Consider the following 15,044-nt stretch of genomic DNA (forward strand, 5'->3'; position numbering starts at 1 on the left):
AACAGGTAGAGGATGTGTTTGACAGCTCAGTGACCCCAATTCCCAGATAATCTGTAGGGAAAAATGGATTCTCAATGCTGTCATGTATCAGTAATACATGCATCAATTTGTTTGTTACTTCTTGCAAGATAGGGTGGTATTTGCCAGGAAAGGGAGGTTAGCTGTGTTTTCCTCTAGCATTTAGTTTGAGCTTCGAGTCCACTTTTCAAAAACTCTTCATATATGTGTTATATCTGAACAAATTCAGATGTAGTAATTCAGGTAATACAGAGTGGACAATTTTAGATATAACTATGCAGAAACAAAATTGAAAACTGCTGTTTTGTCTATGCAACAGAGTTAAATCTGCATAGTTTCCAAACTCAGAAAAAAATTAAACCAATGATTAATTATCCTAGAAGCTTTACTGAGCTGCAACATTAATGTCAGCCAGTTTATGGGAGACAGTTTAATTATGGGTAACTAGCAAGAAAAACTCTGTAATGGTCTTATTATACTAAAAAAGGATGAGGGGAATTGATATAGTATGGATTTCATCATGATATAATATCTGCACCAAGAGATTAAAAATAGAATTATAAATGATTTCCCAGAGGAAACTCTTGGGACTTAAGAGAACTATTTCTCTATAGTTTACACAGAAATTAAGATATCTCCTTTTGAGTTTGGTATTGCGTATCTACTGGTGCCACCCTATGTTTCTGTAGTAGCATTTGGACTCTTCCTATGAGTTGGCATCATAGTATATTTTACCCACAAAAATTAAAAAGACTATAAGATTTTACAAGATTCCAATCATAATGGTGATAGGTGGTGATGATATAGCTTAGCATCTATGCAGCACTAATTCTGAAAGAACACAGTATTCTCTAGTTATAATAATAATAGCCTTTATTGTCATTGTACATCATGTGTACAATGAAATTGGTTTAGCCTCTACTGGTGCAATCCATAACAGAAAATTCAAGACAACATGAATAGTAAAGAGAATAATCCTTGATTCATATATTCTGTTCTCTTGTTAGATGAAACAACATTTGAAGCAGGAGTCAAAGTCCAGATCCACAGTCAGACTGAGCCGCCATTTGTTCAAGAACTTGGGTTTGGTGTGGCACCTGGTTTCCAAACTTTTGTAGCCATGCAAGAACAAAGGGTAAGTTATTTTTCTCAAGTAGGTTAGGTACCTGCCTACTTTACTTCTAAGGCAGAAAGAAAAGAAAAGCTTCCTTGGTTGAATGCTTTGAAGACAACCTTAACAAAAGCAGACTGATCTTGAGATTGGGTCTCATCTGTTGACTTTTGAGAATGGGTTGAGAATTATGATGAAGACAAAATAAAAAGATCATAGCTACAGAAGAAACTTGAATTGGATTTATAATAGTTTAACTTATACTTTCAAGAATCCTGAAAATTGCCATTTTATAAGAATTCCCAGAATTCTGTAGCCTGATTCATTCTGAATCATTCATAAAAAGAACTGTGTAAATAGATTTTTAAGAAAGAGGTTTTTTTCATGTGAGGTTTAAATTGTATGTCAGTCTGTCTTGTGCAGTTTATATGAATGTGAAAAAAATCACAAAAGAAACACTATTATGAAATACTTCTAGTATATAGTCTGGCATTGTTGCATAACCTACAGCTTTTTCAAATGTAAGCATAGAAGTAGCCTTACTTGAGATCAAGGAGAAGCCAAGGTTTTGTCAGCTCACTGATTAATTGACTCTTTCAGCAGAGCTTGTCCTTATTTTTATTTGCTTATAAATAATTGCACAGCAATAGCATTTTCATGTTTTTGCCCGTCAGCCGTGGTCCTAGATCATATATTAAAAAAGTAACTCTGCACACATAAATGAGGTTTTTTCAAGTCCAGCAATGTTGAAATAAGGGAATGGCAAGTATTTATAATATCTTCCGAAAGACATTTTGTGGGATTGGTACATATTTAGTCCACACTATAGTATTATGGAAGTAATTACTGAAGCTGCAGAACCTTTCTTCCTTTGCAGGTTATTATGCTGCCAAAGGCAGCATGCTGAGGAAGATGAAATATTCCCTGAAACAACCATTTCTGTCAATTTGGCCATAAAAATTAAAAAAGCTTCAATTAAGCAAAAAGGTTGGAAATGTGATACTGGGTAGGAAGGCAGAAGTGGGCCTTTGAGATTCATTGTGTGAAATGATCAGGCAATGTGGAAAGAGAAAGAGCATCCAAATAAGAGAAAAATATCTGAGGTTGGTTTTAGAAAAAGAAAATAGGGATTCCCATTATATATTCTGTGACTTGGGAGCCATATGTGGTATATTGGTTATAATAACAGAGAATAGAGTGTTGGTGAATTGAGAGGCAACAGCTGACGCAGGGCACAGAGAGCATTAGACAGAAGTCAGCTGGCAAGAGAAACAGAGGCAATAGTAGAAGGATTGTTGTGGAATGGATGTGTGAAAGCTCTTGGATGACTGTCCCAAAATGTTACTCTCTAGAAACGAAAGCAATAAAGACTTTTCAACTAAAACAGGAGGAAACAACTTGGTGTCCTTCCAATCTTTTGGCCATCAGTTGCTACTAGTCCCAAATCAACCTGGCCAACAGAAGAAGATTGTGAGAATGGCAGGCCCAGATATATGAAGGGAAGCTGCTTGTTTTCTCCGGTCTATGCCAACCAACATTCCCAGTCTGTTGTTGCTTTTTATAAGCATTGCACTATAGTTCACATTATCCCAGCAGAAATAATAGTTTGCTATTGAATATATGACTGAGGTAATTTTGATCATCATGTGAGAAGTCGGAAATATAAAGTGGAAGGAATGTGACATAATAAGTTTTGGCTGCAGCAGATGGGGGAATTTAGATTTAAGATAAAACATACCTTGGATTGGTACTGTTTCAGAAGACTTTGGCTATCATCCTTATTTTTTAGGAATAAGTATTTCCCATAAAAGATGAATGTTAAACAGGAACCCATATACAGTATCTTCACTAAGGAACTCCCATGTAGCCTAGCTTCCTGTATTGACTCAATGGAATTTTTAAGTGACTTCACTTAATGTTATCTATCAGGGCTTATTGAATTCCACACTTTATTCCTCTGTGAGCAAAACCACTTATTTCTTCAGGTTTTGATGGCAGTTGGGACCAGGATTGCCATCTCTGATCAGAAAGTGACATTGCGCATTGTCCCAGCACATTCAGGGGGTTTTCTCTCTTGCCCAACACAGCTGATTCCTTCACAATCTTTATAGAAAAAAAAACTTTCATTATCTATTTTATTGAAATAATTCATATACAGCCTTTTATAAATGATGTTCTCAGTCCTGAGGGATAGCTAAACGTTACATAGAAATACATATCTGATAAAATTCGGATCCCTTGGCTATGCATTAGATCCATCCTTTTTCTTACTTTTTTGGCAGCCATTTCCAATCTATTATTTTCCAAATAATTATCTGCAAGTTCCTCCCCATAATGTGGAAAGAATATATGACCCTTGACTTTTGCTGAATACTGAAATAAGAGCAAGAAATAATGGTTCTTTAATGAGACATCACATCAGATCACACAAGTAGAATTGCTTCTCCATTTCAGCCTACCCAAACTCCCTTTTGTCCATCTGCTCTCATTGTCTGTTGAGCTTAGCACTTGCCTCTGATTTCTCTCCCTCCTTTTCTTTTGCAAAAACCATCAAGTAGGAACTGATACATTTCTTAATGTACTCCCTTCATTTCTTCTTTAAAATTATTTCATGTTGCTTGTTAACCAGATTGATTTTGTTGAACAGATAGAAATGACCAGTTTATGTTGATGATAGAATCAAAGTTCTTCCATGTGGAAACCAGGCATTTGAATACTTTTTCTTGTTTCAGAGTATCTCTGCACAGATACATAACATATAAAGATAATGTCCATATTAATTCTTAATATGATTTTTTTTCACATGGCAGAGACAATATTACTTATTATAAGCATTCAGTTGGATAGCTGGGAAATTCTGAGAGTTGAAGTCCTCACATCTTAAGGTTGCCAAGTTTGATAAATACTGATACAAATTAATCATGATAAATGTGAGATTACAATCTATCTATTTTCCTTTGACCAGAATCTAGCAGATTTTTGGATTACAACTTCCATTATAAAATTGGAGTTCCCAAAATTCTTTCAGTCTCTTTCCAGTTAAGGGATAGAAACTTTAAGTCTCTTTTACTTGATTGCTGCAAAGCTATTGAAGTAATATATATTGATGGGTAACCACTGTAATCCTTTTGATTGGGGTGGGGAGACTAAAGTATTTTAAAGGGAGAGAGACTACAATTATATTACCAGGTGTCATATATGCTTATCATACCAAAACAGTTTGGGGGTTCTAAGATACCAAGAAAATTGGTATATCTTGCTATTATTGTTTCAGCAAATAAGCCTCATTTGGCACCAGTGACAACGTATAATTTCTTAGGAAGGAAAAGAAAATTGAAGAAATAGAACTGTTTGGCCCTGACCCCTTTTACTTGGGCCAAGCAAGTGGCCACCAAGGAAATTAAGCTTCTAATCTTGCACGACTGTACTTGTTTAAGAGTGGGTAATGAGAAACACTTCAGAAATAATCTTGATTGTATAAGCCAGAACATGAAAGGTATTCAGTCCGTTGATTGGTATACAATGGCGAAAGCAAAAGAACAATTTGTGGACTGAGCATTGCTAGCCAGCAGCAAGGAAACAAAAATAATCTGCCTTGAAGATGATAGGAATTGAACTATGGACTTTCAATAAATCTACATGATTCTGAAGAAAGAAAAACACATACCGTATATACTCGAGTATAAGCCGAGTTTTTCAGCACGTTTTTTGTGCTGAAAAACGTCCCCTCGGCTTATACTCGAGTATATACGGCTTATACTCGAGTTTTTTTTTTCTTCTTTTTTTCACATTATACCGGATGGCGCAAACTTGGCGGGCTTTTGCATTAGCGGGAAGCCCTGCGGTGCAGTGAGAGGCGGGGGAGCCGCCAGCCTTCTCAGCTGAGGGAGGGAGGGTTTCCCCGACCGGTAGCTGCCTCATTTCCCACCCTCGGCTTATACTCGAGTCCCCAGTTTACCCCAGTTTTTTGGGGTAAAATTGGGGACCTCGGCTTATACTCGGATCGGCTTATATTCGAGTATATACGGTACTTAAATTGGTCAGATCCAAATAAATAATATCATTCTTCCTCTATCCCATTTTCTCTTCCAGAAGTTTTGATAGCAAAGAAAAATCTCTCTGGATCAGTCTGAACCAGTGTTTCTCAACTTGACAACTTTAAGATGTGAAGACTTCAAATGGGAATTCTGGGAGTTGAAGTCCACATATCTTCAACTTGTCAAGGTTGAGAAACACTGGCCTAAACACTAGGAACCTCACTTTTCACTCTCACTGGTTAAATATTTTATGTATTCAAGCTATGCCTTTCCTGCAGACATTAGGCCAGCTCAAGGGCCATGTGACTTCAACTCAGGGCCTGGCTTCCTGAGAAACATTGAAATTAAATATGTATTTATTCCATCGTTGCCGAGCTCATCATCTACATTGCAGCACACTTTAAACAACTTCAAAGATTTGCACAGCAGCCAGTCTGGAACAGACGCCAGGTCATCAGGGTTGACGAATATTTATTCACCAGTATCATAGTATCTGCAGCATATGGGTGTTGCTCTCCTCTCCAGATGACTAAATGGTGGCAGATGCTGTGCTATTATCTCAATAGAAGAATGTAAATGAGGCACTTGAGGCAGGGAGGCCCTCCAATGGCATTTTGCCCCTGTCACAAAGAAACTGATAATTCTGTCTTCTAGAAGAATTTCTCTGATGCTATATCATGCTTCCCTCAGTATGGTTTTTGCAACCATTTGGTGAGGGATTCCAGATGCAGCTTCTTTGGCACAGAGTTTGTTTCTCAACCGTTCTGGGTTTTGAAGTTGAGGAAGAACACTCACATTTCTTCAGCTGAAATTATTGTTAATATTTATGCCTGCATCACATTTCACTACCAATAATTTCTTTCCTGTAGGCAGTTTAGGATACAAAAGTAGGTAAAACAAAGATAGTTTAAAACAAAATACTTAAATCATGTAAAAAAAAAAAAAAGGCAGATTTGCTAAATACTGGCCTACAGAAATTCAGCTTTAAAGCTATCAGTGCAGGTACCTTTACTACCAGTTCGCATCGTGCCCGCGTTCTTCTGCATGTGCAGAAGAGTTTTGATGACATTGGGTCAGTGGGTGGAGCCTCCTGCCGGTTTTACTACCGGTTCTATAGAACCAGGGGCAACCCACCACTGTATCAATTATGGTTGTCTCCCCACCCCCACCCTCAGTAGAAATGTTTCTCAAGATCTGGGACAACCACAGAGAATGCTGGCTTCAATAGCCATTAAATGGATTAACAGAGCTTCAACTGGAGCTCCTCATATGAATTTAGTGATTGTCTCCCTGGTGATTTGGATATGTACCATTTAAGATTGCTAATAGCATGTTATATTTTTATGAAAATAAATCACTGGCTAGCAACTTTTTCAAAAGTTTTGCTTCCTGAAAAACTTTGGGTGATTATGATAGACCCCTTCAAACTGAACACAAATATAATTTCAGAATGACTATATCATGTAGGAATTGTGAGAAATATGAAATTAACTTTTAATAACTATAATGTATTAAATCACATAATGTTTCCTACATACTGAATGAGTTCAACAGAACTACAAGCATTTTGTTGCTGATTTTTGTTTGTATTCAGTATATGATGCATTTTGCTGCAGTGTCCAACAACAGTCAGCCAGCATTGATAGATTCCATTTGCCTTGTTACTGTTTTTTCATTGTGGTAATGTCCTGGTGAAACGTTTCACCAAGTTTGTTACTGACTGCACCAAGATTTTCAGGGGAAAAACTCCTGTGTGAATGCAGAAAATGAATATTTACTGACATGTTACATTTCATGGTCTTATATGTTATAAGACATTTGTCAACTAGTTGAATTTCTCAACAACACTCTTGAATGCTGTCCAAGCAATTTTCTCTGGCCCCACTAACAAATCTTCAAACCACTTCTCATTGATAAAGTATCTGATCTGTGGACCAACAAAAATACCTTTCTTAATTTTGGCATCCGTTATTCTTGAAAACATCTGTGTGAAAAAAACAAAAAATGTTGATCTTCCTTGTTCATCACTTTCACAAAAAAAATTATCAGTCTGAGTTTTACATGAAGCAGTGGCAAAAACATCTTTGTCAGATCAACAAATGATTCATGTGCCATGTTTCTTTTCTGTCTTGAACCAAATTCAGAGTAGCTATTTCTTTTTATTGTATTGCAACTCTCTTGCACAGCTGTTTCATTCACATATGTAACAACAGTACTTGGTATATCCAAGTTGCATTCCAAGCGGAAGATCCACTATCTCTTGATCTCCCTAAGTATTTCAGTTGAACTTGGTGTATTGGATGTGTGTCAGCAACAATTTTCATATCTTTCTTTCATATGTGCAGGATAGCCAACTATCCTGCACATATGTATGGCTGTGATAGTAATGTATGGCTGTGATACTTGAACCATAAGGAAGGCTGAGCGTCAGAGAATTGATGCTTTCAAATTGTTCTACTGGAGAAGACTCTTGAGAGTCCCCTGGACTGCAAGGAGATCAAATCAGTCAATCATAAAGAAAACCAATCCTGACTATTGTTTTGAAGGAGAGATACTGAAACTGAAGTGAAAATGCTCTGGCTACCTAATGAGAAGAGAGGACTCATTGGAAAAAGATTCTGGTGTTGGGAAAGATTGAAGCAGAAGGTGAAGGGAACAGCAGAAGATGAGATGGCTAGATGATATAATCAACGCAATGAACATAAATTTGGGCCACTCTGGGAGATAGTGGAGGATAGGTGAGCTATCAAAATTATGGTCCATGGGACTGTAAGGAGTCAGACACAACTTAGTCACTGAACAAAAATAACTGAAGAGTGTATGTTGCCATTATGTAAAAATATAAGATTTCTATAAAATAGTACATGACATGTTAAATTACAAGTGATTTTCATAATTATCAGCCAAAAATCTATAAGATACACCCAGAGATTTTCAGGAACCAAACCTTTGTTGTCCCATGAAATAAAACACAATCTACCCAAATTATCTTGAAATTCCAAGAATATATATAGGCTTTTATGGAATCCTCTGTCATTGATAAGCCTAAAAGTCTTCAATATATATACATGTTGGGAAGGTTAAATTAACAGAAGGAAAACCTTTTTCTGAAATTCAGGCATATACAAAAATGATTTTAGGACTACCTTAGGTTGCTATTTTTCATTCTGTTACTTTTCTTTAAAGTTAGAATATGGAATTGGAGTGTCCAGTAAATAAATGTCAGAGCGAGAGCATTTGTCATCCCTATGACACATTTATGTGACTTTCAAATTTTAAATGATGATTAATTTAACAAAAACTATTATTTAATGGCTGTTGCAAATCTTTTCAAGAAAGAAATTGATAGGTTCAGCTAATTATGGAAATGTGATACTTAGAATGCTACATTGGCTCATTTGGTGTGATCTTGTGCTGCAGTGATTTCTTTTCAGAGAAAAGATTTCACATATTAATTATGTTCCAGAAAACTCACTGATTTTTATAATCTCATGTTCCATTAAAATATATACCAGTGATTTGGAAGCTAAGAGGTCAATTGAAATGGATATTGGGCATTTTTATGACTGGAAAGTAATTAATAGTACAGGGTTGGGAGAATGCCCATTTGCCACCAATTGCCCAATGGAATGAAGAATGTACTTCTCTTTCTATATTCAAATAAGTGTTTTATGATTGGGAATCCTAACTGGGTAATGCATATGCCAATTAAAAATTTAATTTTCAACTTATTTTCCAGAGCAGTTGAACTAAATATCAATAATTTAATTATATAACAGAATATGCATTTAAGAATGGCTTTGATTTGCATTTGGGTCATTCATGCTTTTATAGATTATTTTTCTTTTGTCTTCCTTCATTTCTTGGCTTACTGTAATAATTAAAATGCTCTCTGGGATACTCACTTGTGTGACTGAATGGGATTTGTTCTATTCTAGAGTGACCTACAGTCCTAAAAAGTAAATTGTGTAAATTTAGGAGATTTTGGGATCTATCATGATTATTAGCAAGTATTTTTAAGCTCAGTTTAGGGTGATAATACTACGAACTATCCTAGTTGGAAACAGTCCTATGACAAGATCTGGTAAAACATTTATTTCAGTATATTATATGTAATCCTGCCCTTGAAATTGTGCAGCTATTCTAAAATAAGATATATATATGTGTGGAGAATAGCCAGTGTGATTATGTTATGGCATTACTAAGCTATCTATTGGAAATTAGTATAATTATCAAGTTGGAATTTACATGTGCTGTACTAAGTGGAACTGTGTTCTTACACACTTTTTTAAAAAAGTGCAAAAATGAAATACAGTAATAAATATCTAACAAGGTAGGGAAAATATGCAGACATGGCTTCTAGCATTTTTTTTACCAAACCTTTCATCAACTGTCTCCATAGGAGGTGATTGCATTTGCCTTTTGTCTAATACAATAATGCATTGCATCTGTCTGTGTTCTTCTCTAATATTGATCTTTGTGGTTGTGTGTATGTGTGCACCAGCGATAAACTGGTACATACATACACACAACCAGGGTCATTTAACCAGAAAGGAAAAGGATTTAGAAAAAACCATCATCAATTTTCTTAGTGCCACTCACCTGCCTCTACTTTAGGGATGAGCTGATTAAATTTCCCAGTAGCCCTTGGCCCATTTTTGAATTTGGTATTTCTTTTCTAGGTTTTTTGTTCATCCTTACTCCAAATCTGATATCATTGGTCTAGAAGACCTCCAAAGTCCCTTCCAATCTTATGATTCAATGATGTTTTTGAGATTGTTAGAATCCGGAGTCCTTATATGTAATTTCCACTGATTTATCAAGACAGGAGAAACAAGCAGAGTATGGCTTCAACCCACAGAAAGAAACTTATTAAGTCTCTGCATTTGTATAGGCAACTTTTTCTCCAGAGATTAATCAGGATATGTGCAAACAAAGCCACATCCAGGCATAAGTGGAAGCAAGATGGTACAGATAATATTTCAGTTTAACAGCCTGCCCCTTATAGTGATGGTGGGATTTGTATCATCATCTTGTCTTTTTATGGCCTCTTCTTTACAGATCTCTCTCTGTGTATGTGCTTATATATTGTTTCTATATGTATGTGCATTTCTGCTTTCCCCTCATGCTCTGTCATTTTTTGGGCATTAGGAAGATTACTTACACTCGGCTTAGTATCTTGACAGATTGGGGTGGGGGCTTAAAATGAAGCATTTGAGGGTTTTCCAAAGCTGTCCAAAAGTTTCTCGCCTGGGGATGCACGGTGGGTTGTTGTTTTTTTCTAAAAAAAATTTCAGTGCCTTTGACTGTAGCCAAGCCATTCTCAATCTCCATCTTACTTATGCCTGCTCCTTTCCCCACACCAGGCTGGATCCTGTTCTGTCCATTGTCTGAAGACCAGCATAATCCTGACTGTCTATATATCATTTATTTTTCATTTTCTTTTTGGTTAGGAAGAATAAAGATAGGTTTACTGAGTGAACTTTCTCTGCGCTCTTTAATACCTAGAGATTTCTGTTGGGGAAGTTTGAGTTTGCAGAAATTTTGTTATGGGATGGGGTACATAAAATAATTCAGTTGATACTAACAGATTTGTATATGGGATACAGAAATTTAATTTTAAAACAATTTTTAAAAGGGAGAAAGCCAGATCTACACAAATGCAACCGTAGTCATGACTCTTCTCACCAAAAATTCAAATTCCCTAATAGCAAAAATATAGAGAGAGTGATGCTTCTTAGAATGTTCACAATTACAAAATGTTTGAAAAACACTATCCATGCTTATAGCAAATCAAGGGAAGTGGCCGGAAAAGAAAGAACCATATTATCTACGTTGTTTTTATCACTACAATTGGCTTTTTAAAACATCTGTGTCTTTTACTATTATTTTTTGTCTGCATTTTTTAACATCACCCCGAGAAATTGGATGATGTTTCACCCAGAGAAACATCACCCAGAAATCAGTACTGTGCAGTCAGAATAATAAAATAAATGAATAAGTCCAGGTGAGGTTAAACTATTTTGCCAATAGTGCAAAGCTGAAATGTATACCTTTACTTAATTCTGAGTGTCTAGAATTGTTATAGTTAGGAACAAACACCATTATTTGCCACCCAGTTCTCTGCCTTTTTCTTACAGCTGACATACCTTCCACCTCCATGGGGTGAGTGCCACTCATCAGATTTCGGCCTGGAGTTTTTCCCCATCTATAGCATCACTGCATGCAGGATCAGTTGTGAGACCCGTTACGTTGTAGAGAATTGCAATTGCAAAATGGTTCACATGCCAGGTATGTCTTTTGAAATGAGTTCTGCCAGAACACAAAATGCATGTAGAAACTATCTTTGAACTCTCCAACTTATCTGGAGGATAAGCGGCTCTAGAGGTAATTGTGGTTTGGTTTGCATCCATCCTTCAATCTCTTCTTTGAATTAGTAAGTCTTACATTCAGGTTATCACTATAAGGGTTATTTTCAGTAACCAAGTCTGATGCTCTGTAGGGTGTAGCACAAAGAATACAAACCTTAATCACTCAGAGGTGGTTTCTACTGTTAATAATGTTATGTTCCTCAAAATAGTAGTGTATTAATAATAGAGATTTATTTTCCAATCTGAAGTAATTGGGATAAACCTTTATAGCTAGATATAAAGAGCTTTTATATCCAATAATTACAGAGCTTTCAAAATATGTGCCTGGTTTTTTTATTTCAAATCTTTTCCTACCTTCATTTTATTTATTTTTAGAGACAAAAACACTGTTTTTGTGTAAATCTGCATGTTTTAAGCTGCACACTTAAGGGTAAGCCCTAATGAATTCATTTTTAATAGTAATTGTATTAGAGATTTCTTTGTATTCGAGATTTCTTATTGCAACAGTAAAAACTGATGCACACATAAAAAAGAATAAAAAGAAGTATAGAAAAGGGAAAAGGAAAAAAATAGGAAGAGAAATAAAAAAGGAAGAATATGTAAAAAGAAGAGAAATGCCTAAGTGATTATCTACTTCATCACAACAACTGTAAACAATTTTAGTAAATGATCAGCTCCTTTTAAAATACAACATGATCTCCTCTTCCTATATCCCATCTCTTACCTATAAACTATAAAAGGCGGTCTTTCCAATCCTGATGTCAGCAAAAGTCCATTAAAGGCTACCAGAAATAATGTATCTATTTTGATCTTGGTCAAATAAACCAACTTTATATTCCTTCCTTTTACTTCTAACAATTTTAATCTTTAATTCATTGAAATAATGTCATATGATTTTTCTAAAAAATCTTTTTTTTTTCCTTTCTCATGGGATTCCTAAAAACTTTAGCAAAACTCTTGTAAAGCCAATAGAGGAAAATTATCTAGGTCTCTCTCTTAGTTTAGTTTGCATATTCCTTTTAATTATTAACACATAAACTGGTTGCTTTTTTATGTCCAGTGTAACATCTTTCTTCTTATGATTCTGTCTCAATCTTGTCAAGTAGAATTTGTTCTTCTTCCATAACATCTTCTAGACACAATCGCCATAGAAGCAAATGTCTCTGTTGACACTATTAAAACTAACGTCTGAGACCATTGTTCAAAAATATTTATTTATTTCAATTATCTAATTCCATATAATTTACCAAATTTTATCTAATAACCACCCACCTCACAAGCGATTCTCCTGATATACAACAAAAATATCCTTCAATATATCCAATTTTCTGTAATTTTAAATTGGGTTTATATATTCTTCTCCTTTAATTGTAATCTTGAAGTCCCTCTACCGTAGTGTCCAGTTTTTAAAACCTTATTTTTAAAAAAAATCAAACCGAAAATATTTTTCCACAGAAAGCCTAATGAATTTGATGGAATTTGTTTTAGATAAGCATTTAGAAGATGATGCAGATAACTTTCTAACAGTAGTCTTTGATTTCACAGATGGATGTTAATTGTGGCTGTTCATCTGCATGGATGCATGAAAATTGTTGTACACAGTCATGCACATATTCACACTCATGCATACCTACATCTCCAGATCTCTATAAACAGGGTAGTTTACGTTTCGCAGACACACTGAATGCACTTCCTGCTTTCCTAATTCAAATCATAATGTTGAAAACTCACCAAACAGTTGTAGACCTTTAAGAATCCAATCATTTTGAGAAAGGAGAAAACAAGAAGAGACATATACACCCATCTTCTTCCATTATATTATTGTGACAGTGCCAACAAAGGAAGAAAAAAACTTAGGAAATGCAATACTCATCCCTGGAATCTCTAATTGCCATGTTTCCCTTGGGAATTTTGTTTGCCACTATGTGACTGAAACCTGAGAGTGCTTTTTCTAAGCATTTTAGAAAGAAAGCCATCATTTCTAAGCTTATAATAAAAATGACCCCATTTTTTTTTTATACAGGGGATGCTCCATTTTGTACACCGGAGCAGTATAAAGAGTGTGCAGAACCTGCACTAGGTAAATTCTTTCACCATCATGACGGTTTATTTCTTCTAGGCTGATATTTCAGAAGGATCGCATTTCAGATTGGGGATGTATTGTTACAGAATATGTTACCTGAGAATGAAAGTTCCTCTGCATACATACACACAGAGGGAGTCTTGCACACAACCAAGCAAATGTCAGGTGCCCCCTTGAAGGAGGGTTTGTGCAAACCTTCCATAGAAATGACATGACTCAGTTCAATTGCAATGTAACTTGTTTTCCCAGAACTTGCCATTTCTGCCTGTGATGGCCCTTGGGAAAAACTGGGAAGAATCTGAAGAATGAAATTCGCACAAGTTCCTCTAAGTTCATGTTTATATTTGCAGTGCTCAAATTCACTTTTTCTCCTCAGTTGATCTAAGGAGGTGAACATTTTTGCCATGAAACTCATTAGAAACATGTACTGTAAAATCCCAAAGCTGCTTTTTCAGGAGGCAACTGGACTTTCTTGTTTTTTCTTTTGAAGATGCTTCGCTTCTCATCCAAGAAGCTTCTTCAGCTCTGACAGGATAGTGGGGAACGGAAGGATTTATATTGTTTTCAGACAGCTGGTAATCTGCATCCTTTTAGAGGGTTGTTGAAGCACTTGGAGATTTATCTGTGTCTTCAGGGTCACCTGAGCAGTGCTCCTGGTACCTGTAGTCTGCAATTTTTTTTCTCTGGAAATACGTTCCTGCTCCCACACCGTTCCAAGGGTGTCCATCCCAAATCCCAAAAGTCTGTAGAGAACACTCTTGGATGGTGTGAGAGTAGGAATGGATTTCCAGAGAGAAAAATTGCAGATTACAGGAACCGGGATTATTACTCAGGTAACTCTGAGGACACAGATAAACCTCCAAGTGCTTCAACGACCCTCTATAAGGATGCAGATGACCAGCTGAATGACCAATATAAATCCTTCCATTCTGTTCCCCACTATCCAGTCAGAGCTGAAGAAGCTTCTTGGATGAGAAGCGAAACGTCTTCAAAGAAAGAACAAGAAAGTCCAGTTGCCTCCTGAAAAAGCACCTTTGCAGTTCAATCATGAACTGGATGACTGAGAATCTCTACGGTCATGTACTGTAAAGAATTCTCATCAAGACACAATTCAAAAGCAAGATTTTATTTTTGACATTTCTACTTTGTGAACACCTCTGGGCAGCTGCTGCTGCAGTATTAACATGGTATTTATTTAGATTCACATCTCACTCATTCTTCATTCTTCTATGGTATCTTTATTCATGTAGTGGTTTGTTCCCCAAGACAGATGATTTCTGGGGTAGGAAAGGAAAGGATTAGGCAATCATCACCTCTGCTTAACACTATAACCTCCCAAAGCTGATTTTGTTCCTTTGACCTCAGATCAGTGCATGTTGAACTCAAAATGGAGTGCTTTAAGCTTGGGATATTTCAAATTTGAG

The 15,044-nt window shown here is 36.0% G+C and overlaps 1 protein-coding gene across 5 annotated transcripts in view; it reads left to right on the plus strand.

Annotated features, from left to right (window-relative positions):
- Window positions 1-15,044, plus strand: part of PRR29 (proline rich 29) — a 709,947-nt gene that overhangs the window by 656,366 nt on the left and 38,537 nt on the right. For all 5 annotated transcript variants that reach the window (XM_058180924.1, XM_058180923.1, XM_058180921.1 and 2 more), the window contains exons 3-5: window positions 1,026-1,153; window positions 11,307-11,457; window positions 13,561-13,617. In XM_058180924.1, coding sequence (XP_058036907.1) covers window positions 1,026-1,153; window positions 11,307-11,457; window positions 13,561-13,617 — 336 coding nt within the window. The remainder of the gene's footprint in view (window positions 1-1,025; window positions 1,154-11,306; window positions 11,458-13,560; window positions 13,618-15,044) is intronic.

This window comes from Ahaetulla prasina, chromosome 4, assembly GCF_028640845.1.
Source record: "Ahaetulla prasina isolate Xishuangbanna chromosome 4, ASM2864084v1, whole genome shotgun sequence".
Lineage (NCBI taxonomy): Eukaryota > Metazoa > Chordata > Lepidosauria > Squamata > Colubridae > Ahaetulla > Ahaetulla prasina.